Raw genomic sequence first — 17,160 nt, 5'->3', positions numbered from 1 at the left:
GCAGTTGCTCTCCAATTAAAAAAGGAATGCCGAAAATAGAGCTGTGAACCAACAGCAGCTCATCGAATGAGAGGGACAGCTGTGGCCTTCACTCAGTTGGGCACCCGCCTTTTGACTTGATGACTTGCTGAGTGACCTGGAGCAGGCCCTTCTATTGAGCCTCACTGTTTTCATTGGTAAATGAGATCGAGAGGTCATTTCTAAGGTACCTTTTAATTCCCAACGTGCCTGACTGTGGCTCTCTCATTTGACTTCCCATCATTTTCTAGAAGCGCTGTGCCCTGGCCTCTGGGAGCTGACTGTTCCCGGATCGCACTCCCCTCTGAGCCCACGTCCTGAGCCTCCCCCACCCAGGTCCCCACCCCCAGCCCCCAGCGTCCTGCCCTGGAGCACTATGGCCTTCATCCTGTCCTGGGCCCCCACTTCCTGTACAGGATTCCTCTCTGCGTCCCCTCCCCCCCCAGACCCTGCTCTCCTTGGGGGAGGGGAGCACCTACCGTATTTCCCCATGTATAAGATGCTCCTATGTATAAGATGCACCTTAATTTTGGGGCCTGAAATTTGGGGAAAAAATGTATTACATAAAGTTATTTAACTCAAGTTTTGTTCATCATAAAGTTCATACAACTCCTCATCACTGTCAAAACTCAAAACCATTAGCTTGTCCTCATCTGTGTCTGATGACGAATCACGTCTTCATATATTGACTGGCCCTCAGCGGGAAATACAAGTAAAAAAATCTACAACCACTGTGTAAGACGCACCCAGTTTTTAGACCCCAAATTTTTCGAAAATGGGTGCGACTTACACATGGGGAAATATGGTATTTTTAGCGTCAGAATGGCCTGCAGAGTGCTGTGCACACACACCCTGCTGAGGAAGTATAGTCAACCATCCATGTTGTTATTACTAAGCCCCAGTGTTTTCATAAGCACATAGCAGATGTGCAAAGGAAGAAAGTTCAGCCCCTGTTCTAATGTATTTGAAATCCAGCGCTGATACCAAATCCAGAGGGAATTGGAGTGTCTGGCCTTGCTCTGTGCAGATAACCCATTGTGTCCATTTTGTTTCGCGTTTTAGCTCTGGTTTGTGAGGCTGGCCCTTCTGGTGAAGCTGGGCCTTTTCCAGAACGCTGAGATGGAGTTTGAGCCCTTTGGGAACCTGGACCAGCCGGACCTCTACTATGAGTACTACCCTCACGTGTACCCCGGGCGCAGGGGTAAGGCCGCCGCGCCCCCAATGTCTTTGTGTGTGTGTGTCGCTTTGCTCTGCACGTCATCAGGGGTTCCCAGCTTTCCCTGTTTGTCCAGTCCTGGGAAATAAGTAGCCCGGCAATGAGCCTTGACTGACAGAATGACCTCACTCCACGCTCTAGGTCCACTCACCTGCGTGCGCCGTTCACTCCGATAACCACCGTTTCTCATGCCGTGCTGTGAGACAGCAGTAAGATTTGGTGCAAGGACTGGGCGGTAGACATTCAGACTTTTTGACTGTGCTCCAGGGTAAACAACCACCTTATAACTTAGTGCAGATTGGCGTGTAGAAAGGAAACACACGCATCCGTGTAACTGCTTCTTCTGGGCTGTTTTCCACTCGCCTCCGCTCTGATTTAATTTACTAAAACATCTGGCTGCAACCCACTAGGTGGTCATGCCCCCGTTTGGGGATGTTGTGGGGGAGTGGTAAGGATGAGGAGTCGGGGAACAGAGAGGACCAGTCAGAGGGCCACGGGGCCCTGGCAGTCCTGAGGCGGGGCGAACGCGTGCTGATGGGGAAAGACTCGCACCGGTGGCAGCACTGGCACCGCTCCTGACAGCCCCTGTTGTCCCCCGGCATTCCTGGCTCCTTGCCCGCTCACTCGTGTGGGACGGTGGCCCAGGGTCGGCGTCTCTGTGGCCGGTGCGCTGTCGGTGCCACAGGGTGAGACTGCCCGCGAGGTCCTGTGAGCACGTGTCTCGTGGCCATGGCGAGCACGCAGCGGTCACTGCTTCTGCCGTCATCCTCGCCTGTCCTCGTTCTCTGGCTCACCGCCTCTTGTGTGCTTGTCAGGAACACAGAGCCCCCCAGGCAGGAACGGAGGCCGCAGCTGCCGGGGCTCCGGGCTCAGCATCTCACGTGACTCGGTCGCTGTTCGTAGGTAAACATGAACTGTGCCACCTGCAGGAAAGACACTTCTCAACTTCCTTTTGTGTTGTTTTTCGGTAACTCACATCCGTTTCTGTGGAGGGATGCGGGAGAGGCAGCTTCCTTCACGCTCAGCTCTATCCTGGATCACGGGCTCGATGGGGATTGGTCTGCGTTATCCTGGGTTTCCCCAGAATTGCAGGAGGATTTCAGCAGGAGCTGCTTTTAGACCCTTCAGCCTCCTGGGAATTAAAACCCTGTTTCTTCCTTTGCCTAACAAACTTATCCCTTGTAGACGAGACAGAATGCAGAAGGAGGTTTCAGTACCTAAAACAGGGAAAAGTCAGACCGACCGTCTACACTGGGTCGGCCGGCCTGAGTGGAAGTGAACCGGCCTGGCTGCATGCAGTCAGCCAGGAGGGGAGAGTGAGCCGCCCCCCATTTGTGGGCTTCTCCCCCGCAGCGGCCTGCCAGGCGCAGGGAGCCTCCTCAGGACGGGGACAAACGTGAACAGTGCGCTCGGGAACGCCACCCAGGCGGAGGCTGGGACACTCTGCTCCTCGCCCCAGCTGGTGGCAGCCTGAGGTCACCCACTCAGGCGCTCCACCGCCCAGGAAGGTGACGCGGGCTCTGACCGTGGGGCTGGGGCTGCACTGTCCTCACCCTGCCGTTCGGCCCGTGTGAGCCACTTGTCCTTCGCTGCGCCTGGGACTTGGAACGTGCAGAGGCCCAGACGTCTCCATTACGCGGGGCACACGCCTCTCAGTTGTGACGTGACGGTGCTCTCTGCTCACCCACACTTCTGGCTGTCCCTTCTCCAGAAGGCGATAAGGACACTTCTCCCCAAAGAGAGGAAGGTGTGTGGCCACTTCTCACTAGTTCTGATGGAAAGAAGAACGGGTTGGGGGGGGGGTCTGATTGGTGAGCTCGGCCTGGCAGCTTTGATAAGCGAGATGCTCTCGTACTTGTCATAAGGAACAGCTGTGTCGCCTTCGGCATAAACAGATGTCATTCTCCCCACCCGGCCTGCGTGTGGCCTCTCCCCCCAGCACCACCCTCACAGCTGAGGGCGCTCTCAGGGAGGCCGGCCCCACTGCTGGCCTGGGGACTGGCCGCTGTTGGTGGGTGGTGCAGTGCCCACTGCTGAGGGAAACAGAGCTGCGAGCCCATCTCGTGATCCCCTAATGAACCAGCGGCATGATCTGTTCCGGTCCCTTTTCCTATCGAGGTCACGAGAATCGTAGCCTCCAAATGACCAGTCGGACACCAGCTGTTGAATAACAAATACATGTTAAAAGCCGTCGTTCTCTGGAGCAGCTGTGGGCACCTGCAGCTCCTGAGGTTTCTAGTCCCGCTGCTCTAATGCTGACCACCCGCCACCTGGCAGGTCCCGCTTTACGGCCCTGAGCTGTGGAATAGAGCCCGCGGTGGGCCGCCCTGGTCTAAGGACAGCTTTGATGGCGGTGACACTGTGCTTCCTGTAGTGAGGTCCGGTTCCCGTGTGGAACCCCCTGTTGTCCTTCCCGGAGGATGAGCAGACCAGGAAGCATGGTTCACGGGGTACCGATAAGAGAAGGTGGTTACGGCCATGCGTCATTAGCAGTTAATTTAAATCATGAAATGAACATACGTCATACATCTACTTTAGCTAAAGTGTTAACATTCGTCCACAGTGATATGCTGACTGCCTACTAATTTTTCTTCTCATTTTGGGGTGTACGAGCATAAATATAAGATTTTGATTTATTTGTTTCATTTTAGCTTACAGTATATACAGAGGGTGCTCAAACAATGTATACACATGACTTGTATTCCTCTCTTGTTATTAGTATATATTGATACTGCAATTTTAATACAGTTCTTTCCTTTCTTAAGCTGTGTATACATTGTTTGTACACCCTCTGTATATAAGAAAACAAACCATTAAAATGCACTTTAAAAAGGAGGCTACAGTGATGCAAACAGAAGTTATCAATGAGCTTTAATACATTTTATTTAAGTATTGGACGTCATTTCACCCATTCAGAATATTCTTAATAAGACATCATGAATCTTGAGTAAAAATCATGGTTTGGTTTTTTTAAATTCATATCCAAGAAAGGAACAGTATTGTGGTTTTACATATTTCCCTGACGCTTCCAGCATTTTCACGCGGTCACTTTCAGCCTCTCCGAGGACGGGGTGTGTGGTTTCCACTGCCTTTTGATCAGTTGTTTGGAGTTCTCCCAGTGGTGTGCAAGAAAGAGACAGCCGTGAGCACTGAGCAGACAGGCCCGACAGCCGTCGCGAGCTCGCAGGGGCCGAGGCAGCCGGCCTGAGCGCTGCGAGCCTGTCCTCTGCCCCTTTCCACCCCATTTCTTGCGTCTTCCCTTACGCTGTGTGTGTGTCCCTGTGCCTCGGGGCCCCAGAGGCTGGGTTAGCAGCTGTGTGCTTCGAGTTCAGGCCATCCAAAACGTAAGAGGTCATCCAAAGCTCAGATTCCGTATTTAGAAACCAGCAGGGCAGGCGGTGGAGGCTGTGTGCTCAGACTGCCGGACCTTCTCCTTAACTTGAAGTCCCCCGCGTCCCTATGGGCCACACTAAAGACGTAACGCAGTAGGGCTACACTTGACCGTCCAGGGCTCCCCCTGTCATTGTCACCTGGCTCAGGAAACTCAGGGTCAGGGCTGGCCGTGCGGGTAGAAATGTAAGAACCATGAGAGTGAAAATGGAGCCTCAGCCCCTCTGGAAGCCACTGCCCCCTCTTCCAGGGTGGGGTCGGAGTGGCCAGGTGCGCAGGCTCCAGCCTCCCCCCAAATTAGGAGTGTTTTTGTTTGTCTTTATTCTTGACAACTTCAAAATGACCGTCCTCAGGGCTTTAAATGCCGTTTCAGATCCCCACGTGCTGCTTCCGGTTGAACCAGTCTTCAGGTGCCCCTCAGCCTTCCTCCTCAATTTGCTTTCAGTTCCGGTGTTGGTGGCTTTGTAGTTGTTGCTCTGGGAAATGGCTGCTCCCAAACAGGGCTAGTGTGCTGTGCTGGCCAGGACTATACGCGGGGACGCTGTCCTAGATCACCCGCGGGGTGGCTTGATAGCCTCTTGCTTGATGGGGTACATTTATTGGCATTGACGGACCAGCGTTGATACATAATTATTAACAAATGTCCGTAGCTTACGTTCAGGTTTACTCTTTGTGTGGCACATATTCATTTTGTTTTTATCTTCAAAAACAATGAAATGTCCATTCCAGACATAGTTAATATATCCGTTCCTGGTCACGTTAATTTCAGCCTCTTGTAGGACAGTTGGATTTTTCCAGCTCCCAGCACCGTCTTAATCTTGTTTGGAATTCTCTGTCCTGTTGAAAAGAAAGCCGTGATGAAAGCCAGCACGTGAAAGCACTACTCTCCATTAAACCGTTCGCTTCAACTTCCGGCACTGCCGGAGGAAAATGATGAAGCCAAAAGCTCCTCCCCTTGGAAAGAAAACAAGGTTTAGTTAACTTCAATGCACTGTGTAAGAAATGCAGTGCCTCTTCTAATTCCAAAGTCAGATCCCTGTGTCTAGTTTAAGTTGTTAGAGTTATAATGATTTCATGTGAAATCTTAATTCGCAACTTAATCCTTATGGATTACCAAATCAAACTAAAATTGATGCGGCGAACACTTAAGTTGGACACTTAATGTCTGCCCTGCCAGCCGCTCCCCCTCTGTGTAAGAAAAAGCTGCTAGTCCTTTTCGGCCCTCTCCAAAATCATGAAATTCACATTTCTTTTTAAAGATTTCATTAGGGAATTGGGGGAGGGGAACAGACAAGTTGCTGTCCTTTTGTTCTTCAGTCTAGTTGTGGAGGACGTTGCTTCACTGGCCCATGTTGGTATTAGGATCATTGCACTCTTCCCAGCTGAGGCAGATCGGTCGCTGGACATTAGACAGCCGCTCACAGTAGCTCACTGCAGCCCACTGCAGCCCCAATGCACCCTACACCGTTGCCGGCGACTTACAGCAGCCCAGCTCCAGGTCGAGCTGTTGTTCACCATCTTAGCTGTAGAGGGCGCAGCGTCACTGGCCCTTATGTGGGATCCGAACCGGGGCCCTGCTGCTCAGAGCCGGCGTCCCAAGCCAACTCTTAACCAACTGAGCCACTCAGCCGGCCCAGGTTTTTGTAGATGTTCTTTATCAAGTTGAGGAAGTTTCCCTTTATTCCTAGTTTGCTGATAGTTTTTATATGAATGGGTGTGGCATTGTCAGATGTTTTTCTGCATTATTGATGTATCATGTGACTTTTCTTGTTTAGCCTGTTTGATGTGATGGGTTACAGTGATTGATTTTGAATGTTGGACCAGCCCTGCATACCTGGAATAAGTTCCACCTGGTCATCCTGTATAATTCTTTTCATACATGGTTGGATTTGATTTGCTAATTTTGTTGAGAATTTTCACATCTATGTTCATGAGCCACACTGGTCTGCGGTTTTTCTTGCTTGTAATGTGTCTGGTTTTGGTATCAGAGTGATGCTGGCCTCATAGAATGAGTTAGGAAGCACTCCCTATGCTTCTATTTTCTGGAAGAGATTTTAGAGAATTGGGACCATTTCTTTCTCAAACATTTGCTAGAACTCACCAGTGAGACCCTCTGGGCCTGGTGTATTCTTTTTTGGAAGGTTATTACTTATTGAGTTAATTTTTTACATAGACATTGGCCTATTCAGGTTATGTGTTTCTCCTTGTGTGAGGTTTAGTAGATTGTGTCTTTTAAAGAATTGGTCCATTTCATCTAGGTGACAAAGTCTGTGAACATACAGTTGTTCACATTATTCCTTTATTATCCTTTTAATGTCCAGGCGATCCCTAGTGATGGTCCCTCTTTCATTTCCCATATTAGTAAATCATCCCTTTTTCTTGGTTAGCCTAGACGTTTATAAATTTTATTGATTTTTGTCAGCTTTGGGTTTTATTGATTTTTCTCTGTTGGTTTCCTGTTTTCAATGTCATTGATTTCTGTTCTACGTTTTACTTTTCTTCTGCTTTTATATTGTTTATCTTTCTCTAGTATCCTAAGGTGGAAGCTTAGGTGACGGATTATAGATATATGCATTTAATGCTGGAAAGTTCCCTCCTAGCACTGCTTTTGCTGGATCCCACACACTTTAAGTTGCATTTTCATTTTGTTCAAAATATTTTCACATGTTCTTTTAACACAGATTCTTCCCCAGATCTACCCGCAGTTGCCAGGGTGAAGAGCGATAGGTCCCTGCCGCCGTGTCACGTGTCCGGCTAATTGATAACGTGGGTTTGGGAGCTTCCAGTAGGAGGAGTTTTGTTTCTGGGCTCATCTTACAGCGACTGAAGGGCTCTAGAGTCGTCCCTGCAGGTAAATTCTAAACCAGATGGGCGCGATCATTGCCTGTTCCCTGCTTGATGTGCAGGATGGAAATAACAGTTACATGCAGCTTACTGTGCCAGCCGGCCCAGCCCCATAGTTAGTGACGCTGATGGTCAGGAGATCCTTCTTTCTAGGAAGCTGAAATGACTCAGACCATAACGTGAATTCAGCCATCCATTCTTTTCAGACATAGGAATTGTTTAGTGTCATCAAAAAATTCAAACATTTTAAATTACATAATTGTCTTCTTTTCTGCAGGCTTGTCATCGCAGTAGAGCCTGTTTTCTGTGTCGTTCCTTGTATTTGACTGTCCTTTCTGGACTCCTCTTGTTCCGACCCTCAGTAACGACCACAGAGCATCATGCAGCTTTCAAGTAGGAAGCAGCACAGACACGCAGCCGTCTTACGTGGCGCATGGGGTGATTCCTGGGTGGGTAGATGGACAGACTGAGGACATGGGGCTGAGTGGCCTGCAGGCGTCACACAGCTTGTTTTCTAGCCGTCTTCCAAACTGTGTTCCAGATCTGCATACTGCCCACCTCGGCCTGGTTTTCAGCGTCCTTTTCTGAGTCTGTGTGATCGCCCTGTGCTGGCATTTTCATCCTTTATCTCATTTACATAGTGCAGAGTGCTTCATTATTTTGATGGTTTTATGTACTTAGTATATGTATACTATATATCAGATTTTGTCATATTAGACAGGAACATGACATTAACAGAGACCCGTATCCTGCAAGATGACGCAGCCACATCTGGGCACCGTGTACAAGTTCATTTTAGCCACAGCCCCTTTCCAGAGAACGACCCTTATTCCTTTTGGTGGAGCTGGAGGGGCCGGGGAGGCCCTCCCCCGGGCAGCCCTGCGGAGAACAAGTCCCAGGTGTGGAGTTTCCAGCCCCGCAAGCTCCCTTGCCTCCTGTTAGGACAGCTCGGAGCAGAACTTTCACTCCAAAGGTGCACGCACACACGCGTGTGCGCACACACACACACACATGCACACACACATGCATGCACGCACAACACACATATGTGCGCACACAGCCCACAGTCTGGCTGGAGCCACATCCTCAGGTCCTGGGCCTATGTCCCCCACACCCTTACGTGCTAACAGGTCCTCCTCTCAGGGTCTTCTTGGGAACCCAGCTTGAGCAATCGTGTAGGTGAGTTGCTGTGCCGGAGAGGTGTTCAGGGACCCTCGGAGCTCTGTGCTGCCTGGCACTGGAAGAGACGGCCCTGCCGTTTCATGCACGCGCGCGCGTGTGTTTGTGTGTGCGTGCATGCGTGTGTGGGGGGGGGGGCTTCTGCAGGACTGAAGCATAGCTGAGGGGATCGTGGACATCCGCCTGTCTCCTGACGACTGGAAGACACGCTTGCGTGCAGCCTCGTGGATCAGCCCCGCACACGTGGCTGGCCCCGCTGCAAGCTGGACGAGAGATGCAGGTGCTGCCGTCGCTCTGCTGGGACGGTGCTCTGCGTCCCAGCACGCAGCTAACCCAGCCCTGCCTTCCTTGCAGGCTCCATGGTGCCCTTCTCCATGAGGATCCTGCACGCGGAGCTGCAGCAGTACCTGGGGAACCCCCAGGAGTCGCTGGACAGGCTGCACCGAGTGAAGGCCGTCTGCAGCCAGGTACCGCTCTCGCCCAGGCGGCCGCTGCCGCGTGCACCGTGCTCCCCCTTCCTCGCGAGAAGCACCGCACGTCTGCCTGTCCCTCCCACCACCACGATCTCCACTTCCTCCTCAGAGAGGCGGGGGCCCCGATTACTGAGGCCCTGGTATTCCCTCCTCTCGCTGAAATTATTGGGGAGGCGGTGGATGGTTTTGGAAGAGCACGAGTCCTGAGGTCCTTCCATGGTGTTGCTGGCAGATGAGAAGGGAAGTGTTGTCTGGCATAGGAATCACATGTGTGAGCTTGTGCCCAGGCTGCCCGTGGCGGCACCGACCCATGGCAGGCCACTCACTTGCTGCAGGTTCTGTGCGCACCTGCTTGGTGCCAGACATGCCCCGGAGCCAGGGTAAGAGAGTGGTTTAAAATGTCCCAGGACCAAAGCAAAGCATCTGTCGTGACACTGACCTTCGTAACACTGACTGAAAGCAGGCACGGCCCAGAGGCGCGTTCTGAGTTACTCTGGGTTGTGAGGTGACACGCGTGTGGAAGGCACCAACGGAGGAAAGTATCCCATGAGTGGCGAGAGGAAGAAGCATGGGACGTAGCGTCTCCATTGCAGGCGGTGGGCAGCCCTGCCCACGCAGGTGCTCCGTCCTCAGGACGGGAGTACGACCCCCTCCCCCGTGCTGCCGTGTGGGGTGAGTGACACGACATCTGGGGGCACTTTCAGAACTAACAAGCAGGCACGAGCAACAGCATCTTACAGTTGTTTGAAAAACGAGGTTATGTGTGTCAGATTCCTCCTTTCCGTTTCAGCTCCTCCCAATGGGACTTCGATGGCGTTCCAGGGCGGTGTCCCCAGGACTCCCAGCAGGGAGGGGTGGCCTCCCGGCCACACTGACCTCCCTCGAGCATAAGCGGCGTGCCTGGGACCTCACGCCCTCGCGTTCTGTGTCAGCTTCCATTTTCTGTCATAACTTACAAGACAGAAGATAAACTACTTGCTCTCTTATATATTCATCAGTTGATGGGGGGGAATATTGTATTCTGAACTGTTTTTTAGATTCTGACATTTTTTTCCCTGACTCTTAAAACATAATTAAAATATAGTTATTTTTAGAAATAGGAAGCGTATAACTTATTAAGAAATGCTAAATCAATGATTTTCTAAACTGTACACAGATGAATTTTTAATTGTTTTTTGTTCTCCATATCACATTGGGGGAAATTTTTATGTATTTGAGAGAAAATTCTGAGTCTCAGGGTGACCCAAGGGTGGAGAGGTCAGGCCAGCTGCAGTCGTTTTGAGGGTCAGTTTCCTGGCCCGAGAGTGTTTGGCATTTTCAGCAGTGGGCTCCTGACATGCACACCACAATGTGACAACACGGCTAGCGAGGAGAGTCACACCGGTGACAGCGTGACAGTGTGCCATCAGCACGCCCAGTCCCTCGCTGTCAGGGCCGTGCTTACCTTTTACGGGCACTGCCTCCTTCAAAGCTCACAGCAGCTGCATTTACACACGAGGAGACCAGGGCTTGGCCGAGTGGGCAGGTCCCCAGCTCCGGGCCCCTGGACCCCCCACTCTTACTCCTCTGTGGGGTCAGTCCATCAGCCTTCCCCACCCCAAGCACGGTGTGTTCCCCAAGAACTTGGGAAACGGCGTTCTGAACTTGGGTCTCGCGGGTCACCTTGGCAGTGCCAGGAATCCCAGCGACTGCTGCACTTGCTTCTGCTGGAAATCGGTCTCAGTCAGTCCAGGGGCGGTGAGGCGGCCCTGGTGAGGGGTCCCACAGTGGGGGAGTAAGACTGTGAAAGGGCACCTCCTTGCTGCCGTTTTCCATCAGTCCCTCCTCACTCAGCCTCCGTCCCCGGGCCTGCAGCCCTGGGCCTGGCCTCCTGCCTGACCCACAGGTGACGGTACCAAACCTCGGTCCTGGGCGCACAGACGCGACTGCCTGACAATGTCCAGCTGTGGGTACTGAGCCGGGCCACACCCAGACCAGCCCCTCGAGTGTTCTGTGCCTGAACAGGCAGGGGGCCAGCACTTGGGCCACCCTCAGTAGCCACTGACTGGCCATGAGCTGGACGTTGATCTGAGGTACTTAACTCAAGGACAGTACAAAACCAGTGCCATTGTTTCCAAAACAGAGCAGTTAGTTGGCTCTGTCCCACTGTTTTCGTGGCTTACGTGGCGCCTGTGGTTGGTCTGCAAGGTACTTCTTCCAGGCTGGCAGTCAGGAACCGTTGGAGCTGCAGATGCTCGGGTTCTGCTGTTTACTTGTAAATGCAGGTAAAAATGGAAGCGAGAACAGCCACTGTCAGCCCTCTCCCTGGCCAGCTGCTGGGGACGCTCGGGTGGGCTGGCCGTCGGCCTCGCTTGACCCATGCGGGCTGTGCCCTACTTCCCCGCTGCTCCCGCACAGGACAGATGGAGTGTGGCTGACTCAGCTGAGAGGGCGTGACGGGCAAGTGAAGAGCGGTGACTGGAAGGCTGAGGAGGCCGCCTGTGTCCTGGGTAGAAGCAGCAGCTCTGCCCGTTGCTGCTGACACCCCTGGGCCCATCCAAGCTCCGAGCGCACAAGCGATAGAGGGGGCGTCCCTGTCGACAGGGCTTGCAGGCAGGCGCGTGTCTTGACTCAGCTGGTCGGGAAACTGCGCCTTTAGAAACAGCAGCTTGCATGACTGAATCACAGGACACGGGCCTGGGAATGTCACCGGTGCCCCTCAGCAGCTCCAGCCCAGCACAAAACATGATGCCCAGAAGTTAGCGAATAGTCTGGCAAACGTGGGCCCTGATGGGTAAGGTCTGGAGTTGTGCCTTCTCCCCCGTGTTTATCTTGGCTGGTACCTTCTCTCATTCTGTGATCTGTGTGGGCAACAGAGAGTGTGTGTTCAGTCGAGGTGTGGTGCCCCGAAGCTCGCTGTCTGCAGGCAGTGGTTGGGAGGGCAGACGGGGGAAACCTCCAGGTCCGACGCTGACCTTTCCTCGGGGAGCGACCGGCCTGAGCCAGCCTGTAGATGAATGTGGCCAGCTGCCTCCAGGGGCAGCCGTGCCTGTGGATCAGGGATGCAGACAAGCAGCCTGGCCCAGTGCCTGGTCCTGGGAGGGTTTATGTTCCTTAAGTGGCTTGGAAAGCCTCTTTCCTGGAAGGTACCCCAAGAGACTGTGGTGGGATGGGAAGGCCCAGGACTTTGCAGAGAAACCTAAGCCCCTCTAGGGCAGACCTGCTGTCTCTCTCATCTGGACTCAAGTAGAACGTTAGTGAGTCCTCAGGTCCTTGAATTAGGACCCACCCTCCCAGTCTGTACACTGGATGCCTCCTGCATAAAGCTGTTGCTCCAAATCTACCCCACCAACCCCTGCCACAACCCCTGAGAGCCACCAAAGGGACAGGAGCAAGGCTGCCTCCCCTAGAGCTGCCCACAGCGTGGTGCCCGGACCATCGGCACTGGTGTCGCCTGGAGCGCGTCACAAGTGCGGGGGTGGGAATTGGAATCTGCAGTTTGAAAAGCAGATTTCCAGGCCATGTGTGTGCACCCGTGTCCGTGAGCGCCCAGGCTTCCCGGAGGCAGGTGGAAATGTGGTTCTCCTGTGGGCTGCGGAAGTTCTCCAGGAACCATCTGCCAAAGGTGTCAGTTATCCCGTTAGAACGCCTCCCTTGCCTCCACCCAAATAACCGCACAGAATTTGGAACGTGGATTTTGGTTTCTTTAAATATGACTGGGTCACCAATTGCCTTTTAAATCCTACTTGAGATGAGGTGGTATTGGTTCTGTGTGGAGTCAGGCAGGTGGGATGTTCATTCAAGGCAAGTGACTGCTGAGTCAGCCGCCGGCCCTCCCCTGCTGTCCATGGTGCTGACGTCTGTCCTTGTAGCTGCAGTGAGGCTGCCGTGAGGTCCCCTGTGGTGGGGCTGAGTCACAGCTTCCAGGACATGGAACAGCCCCATGCAGAACCGTGTCCCAGGACCATGGCTTTTCTTCTCTTCCCTCCTGACTCCCCCCCATCCGTTTCCTAGCAGTGTCTTTGCACTTCCAAACCACTGTTACTTCAGTATTGCAGCTGCTTTCAGAGGTGAGCTTGTTCTAGGACGTCCTCCTCACCTCTCACGTCTCCTCCGTCCCCCCGCCCTCCGCGCAGCATTCAGCTTAGGCTGCAGACACGGGCCCCGGAGGCGGGCTGGGCAGCCGTGTGCAGCGTGAGGCCCAGGGGGCTGCCCTGACCTCGCCCCCGTGGTGTCTGCTCTCAGCCTCTGCAGTTCTGATTCGCCCGAGCTGTTCGGTTGTGGTTGGTGTGCTCTCGGATCCCGTGTGTCCGTGGGAAGCATTCCTTGACAGATTGGTTCTTATGCGGGGAAAGCTGCTTCCCCGAGAATGTGTCATAAGCCTACAAGCGCATTCTCTCTTGATGACGCTGTTCTTCGCTCCCCTGCAGATCCTGGCCCACTTGGAGCAAGGCCTGGCTGAGGACGGGGGCCACAGCAGCATCTCCCAGGAGAACAGACAAGGTCAGTGGCCAGGCTCCTCATCGCTGCATAATGGCCCAGTGACCCAACAGTTCAGCTGCAGAGGGTTTTCTCTTGGTCTCCTTCCCTTTCTTGCATCTTTCCTTTCGTGCACTCACGTGTTCCTCTTTCGGAACCCAAGCCCCGAGCTTGGTGGCCTGGACACATGAAATGTAAAACTGGGCATGAGCCCCGCTCACGGGGAGCTGGTCGGGTGAAGCCCCGCCTGCCCCAGGTGACGCCAGGCATTTCTAAGGCTCCTCGGTGACGTGGGTGCTGGGCAGGAGGGGCCTGGCCTCGCCGGTGGGGATGCCCACCGTGCGACTGCCCCACCGGGGCAGCGGGAGCGGGCGTTGGTGAGGGGCAGGCGTGGAGATGGAGATGGCCCCGCCCAGAGCCTGCGGGCAGCTGGCGACACTGGTCTTGGTCCTGAGTGCTGGGCAACGGGCTGACTTGCGTTTTGACACCATCCTCCTGGCTGCAGTTTCTTGAGCGCATGAGCGATGACTCCTCCTCATGCTTCAAAGCCCAGCTCAGACGGTGCCGCCCTGGGAGGCCCGTCACTGCCTCTTAGTCCTCAGGACAGCGCCTCTGCACACCGCCTGGGCTGCCCAGCGCCGCCCTGCTCCCAGTGTCTGCCCTGCTCCGCATCACCTCCTGACCCGGGCGCCTGGTAGTCTCCCCCTGTGCACCTGGCGTGCGGTGGGCTCTTGGTGACCGCTGGCTGGCTGCATGGCGCTGGCAAGCCGTGGCTTCTTGTGAAGCTGCACTGCGAGGAGACTGGTGTGCGAGCTGGCGAGGTGGCCTGCAGAGAGCCCTCCATGGATAGCTGTGTCCCCTGCCGGGCACGGCGGCGCCCCCCATGCTCGTGGCCATGGGAAGAGGGCTGAGTGACAGTGAGCGACGGGCCAGGAGGTGCTTGCCCTGGGAGGCCAGTGGCAGTGGGCTGTTTACACCCTAGCCCAGCGTCCGTGGTTTGGGAAGTCCCAGTGACTGCCAGCTTGGTGGGCGTGTCTGCGCTCCTGCTCAGTAATGTCCTTGCAGGGGAATTAACAAGGTGAAGGGTGGAAGGCACTGCTCACCCTGGACCGCTGCTCTCCAGCACCTGTCCCTCCCCGTCACAGTGCCCCCACCAGGGCGCCGGTGGTCTCGGAAAGCAGCCCCTAGCGCTCTGCCAGTCACATCCCAGCACATCCCAGACTGTGAGGCAGAGAGGGGAGGGCCATCGAGAGAAGCCTCAGGCAGTCACTCTGCAGGTCACCGAGACACACTTAGGTTCATTAGGAAAGGGCATTGCTCTGAATGTCTTTTCCCAAAAATCGTGTTACAAATGGAATTTAGCCAGCTGATGTACTTTTTAATTGCTGAAAGCCAAAGTGAGTTAAGTTCTTAATTCTGGCAATTAAGTTTTGGTGTTCTTTTTTTTTTTCTTTAAGATTCTATTGGGGAACTGGGGAAGGGAACAGCATTGGGGAACTGGGGGAGGGGATCAGACAAGTTGCTGTCCCCTCGCTGTCCAGTCTAGTTGTACAGGATGTCACTTCACTGGCCCATGTTGGTGTTACCATTGCGCTCTTCCCGGGTGTGGCAGTCGCTCGCTGGTCATTGGACGGCCGCTCGTGGCAGCTCATGCCTGCTGCCGGCGGCTCATGCTGGCTGCTGGCCACTCACGGTAGCTTAAGGCAGCCCGCTGCAGCCTACGCCGTTGCTGGCGACTCACGGCAGCCCAGCTCCAGGTCGAGCTGTTGTTCACCATCTTAGCTGTAGAGGGCTCAGCGTCACTGGCCCGCATGTGGGATCCGAACCGGGGCCCTGCTGCTCAGAGCTGGCGCCCCAAGCCAACTCCTAATCAACACGCCACTCAGCTGGTCCTTTTGTGTTCTTCTTAAGCACTCCAAGAATGAGTGTAATTTCTAGGCGATCATTGTCCCAAAACTGACCATTGGTGCTGGCAGCAGGGTGAGGTCCCACTCAGTAAGCGGGCAGATCCGACCAAAGTACGGTCCCCAGTTACCGTCATGCAGCTACGTCCAGGACGTGCTCATCAGCGAAGGCACGGACTGTGCTGCTTGACGGGAAGGCTTGCCCGCCGCCTGCCCCTCCCCCCTCGGTGCTCGCTGTGTCCTCCGGCTCCTCTGTGAGGCGGCAGGCAGAGCGGAGGCCTGAGGCGCACTGGACAGGGTCAGGACAGACATCGCTCTGGCCTCTCTGGGCCTTGATTTGTTAATCACAATAGAAGGTTTAAAATCAGCTCGGCCTTCAAAACCAACCTTACTTCTGGCAATTCCAATAAACAAACAGATAAAGGTCATGGGGGGGGGCAGGGAGCCATTGGTTAGCGCCTCCTTGCCCCCAGGCACCTGCTTGGGGGGCTGGGAATCAGTGAGAGGCAGCTGACAGCAGGTGGGGAGACGGGATAACGGGGCAGGCCCGGCCCTGCTGCTCTGGACCAGTGCACAGATGTTCTGGGGAGAAAGCAGGCTGCAGGGGTTTGAAGATGCCCAGAGGTCAGCACTGCAGCTGTGCAGACACCCGTGGGTGGCCTCACCTCCGGGGTGCTTGTGACCTTCAGGGCAGCACCTCTGTGCCCTGTCACGTCGATCTCACAAAGCTCCGTGAAGCAGGTCGGAGCGGGGTTCTTGTTTACGTCGGAGAGGTCTGGAAACTGAGGCCTGGGGAAGGCAGAGCCCCATGGCCAACCCCAGGGGAGCCCAGGGGAGGCCTAGTGGCCGGTGGGCAGGTGCCTCCCACAGGTCGTCGGCGAGGCGTCCCCAGGTCCCTCGTGTCCCTGGGCGGCACACGGAGGAAATGCAGCCCCGGCTGTCTGCCTGGAGGCTGTTGTGTTGCTGCATCCCCTTGGTGGCCCGGCCATGTGTGTTAGGCGGCACGTGAGCACCTAGGCCAGGCCCAGCCGTGGTGATGGGGACCTAAGTCAGCTCCCAGGACTGCCCCAGGGCTGAGGGCCAGACGCCCCCGGCTGCGCCCGCTCACCGCCACCCCTCTCTTGCAGCCTCCGTGCAGCTGTGGAGGTCTCGCCTGGGCCGCGTGACGTGCTCCATGGCCAACTGCCTACTGCTGATGAAGGTGCGTGCCTTCCGGGGAGGGCGTTGGCGGGCGCCGCGGGAGGGCCCCTGGGAGCCGGGCGGGGGCACCCAAGCAGAGGGCTCAGCAACACCGGGGCGAAATTGACTGTGATTTCTACAAGAAGTTCCACCAGAAGGGAGATTTTCATTGTCAAGGTTAATTGTTCAAATGTGGGTCTAGATGATTTAATTAAAATCAGCCTTCACTCTCTCATTCTCTGTCCCTCTCCCTCTGTCTGTCGCATCTTATTGTCTGAATCACATCCCAGGAAGGCAAGCCTTTGTTCTCCCTGCGTCAGTGGAGGGTGTTTTTCCTTGTCTGGGTTTGATTTGGGGATTGATGCTTTGGCATCTAGAGACAGGCGTCCCCACAGACCTGCTTCTTAGGACGCCACCCCGGAGCTTGCGGTCCCTGAGGGGACAGCTTACCAGTCGAGTAGAGGAGGCTGCATGGAGGGTGGCCGTCCTGGTGGCCCCG

General features: G+C 54.7%; 1 protein-coding gene across 1 annotated transcript in view; it reads left to right on the top strand.

Moving 5' to 3' along the window:
• The window catches only part of TRAPPC12 (trafficking protein particle complex subunit 12), a 43,586-nt gene that overhangs the window by 17,589 nt on the left and 8,837 nt on the right, over nucleotides 1–17,160 (top strand). Inside the window, exons 5-8 of the mRNA XM_019646315.1 lie at nucleotides 1,081–1,219; nucleotides 9,002–9,114; nucleotides 13,530–13,602; nucleotides 16,610–16,683. Of these exons, the coding sequence (XP_019501860.1) occupies nucleotides 1,081–1,219; nucleotides 9,002–9,114; nucleotides 13,530–13,602; nucleotides 16,610–16,683 (399 nt within the window). The remainder of the gene's footprint in view (nucleotides 1–1,080; nucleotides 1,220–9,001; nucleotides 9,115–13,529; nucleotides 13,603–16,609; nucleotides 16,684–17,160) is intronic.

Source organism: Hipposideros armiger, unplaced genomic scaffold (assembly GCF_001890085.2).
Source record: "Hipposideros armiger isolate ML-2016 unplaced genomic scaffold, ASM189008v1 scaffold_100, whole genome shotgun sequence".
Classification (NCBI taxonomy): domain Eukaryota; kingdom Metazoa; phylum Chordata; class Mammalia; order Chiroptera; family Hipposideridae; genus Hipposideros; species Hipposideros armiger.
The sequence above is the reverse complement of the archived record's forward strand: the minus strand, read 5'-3'. Positions and strand labels throughout refer to the sequence as shown.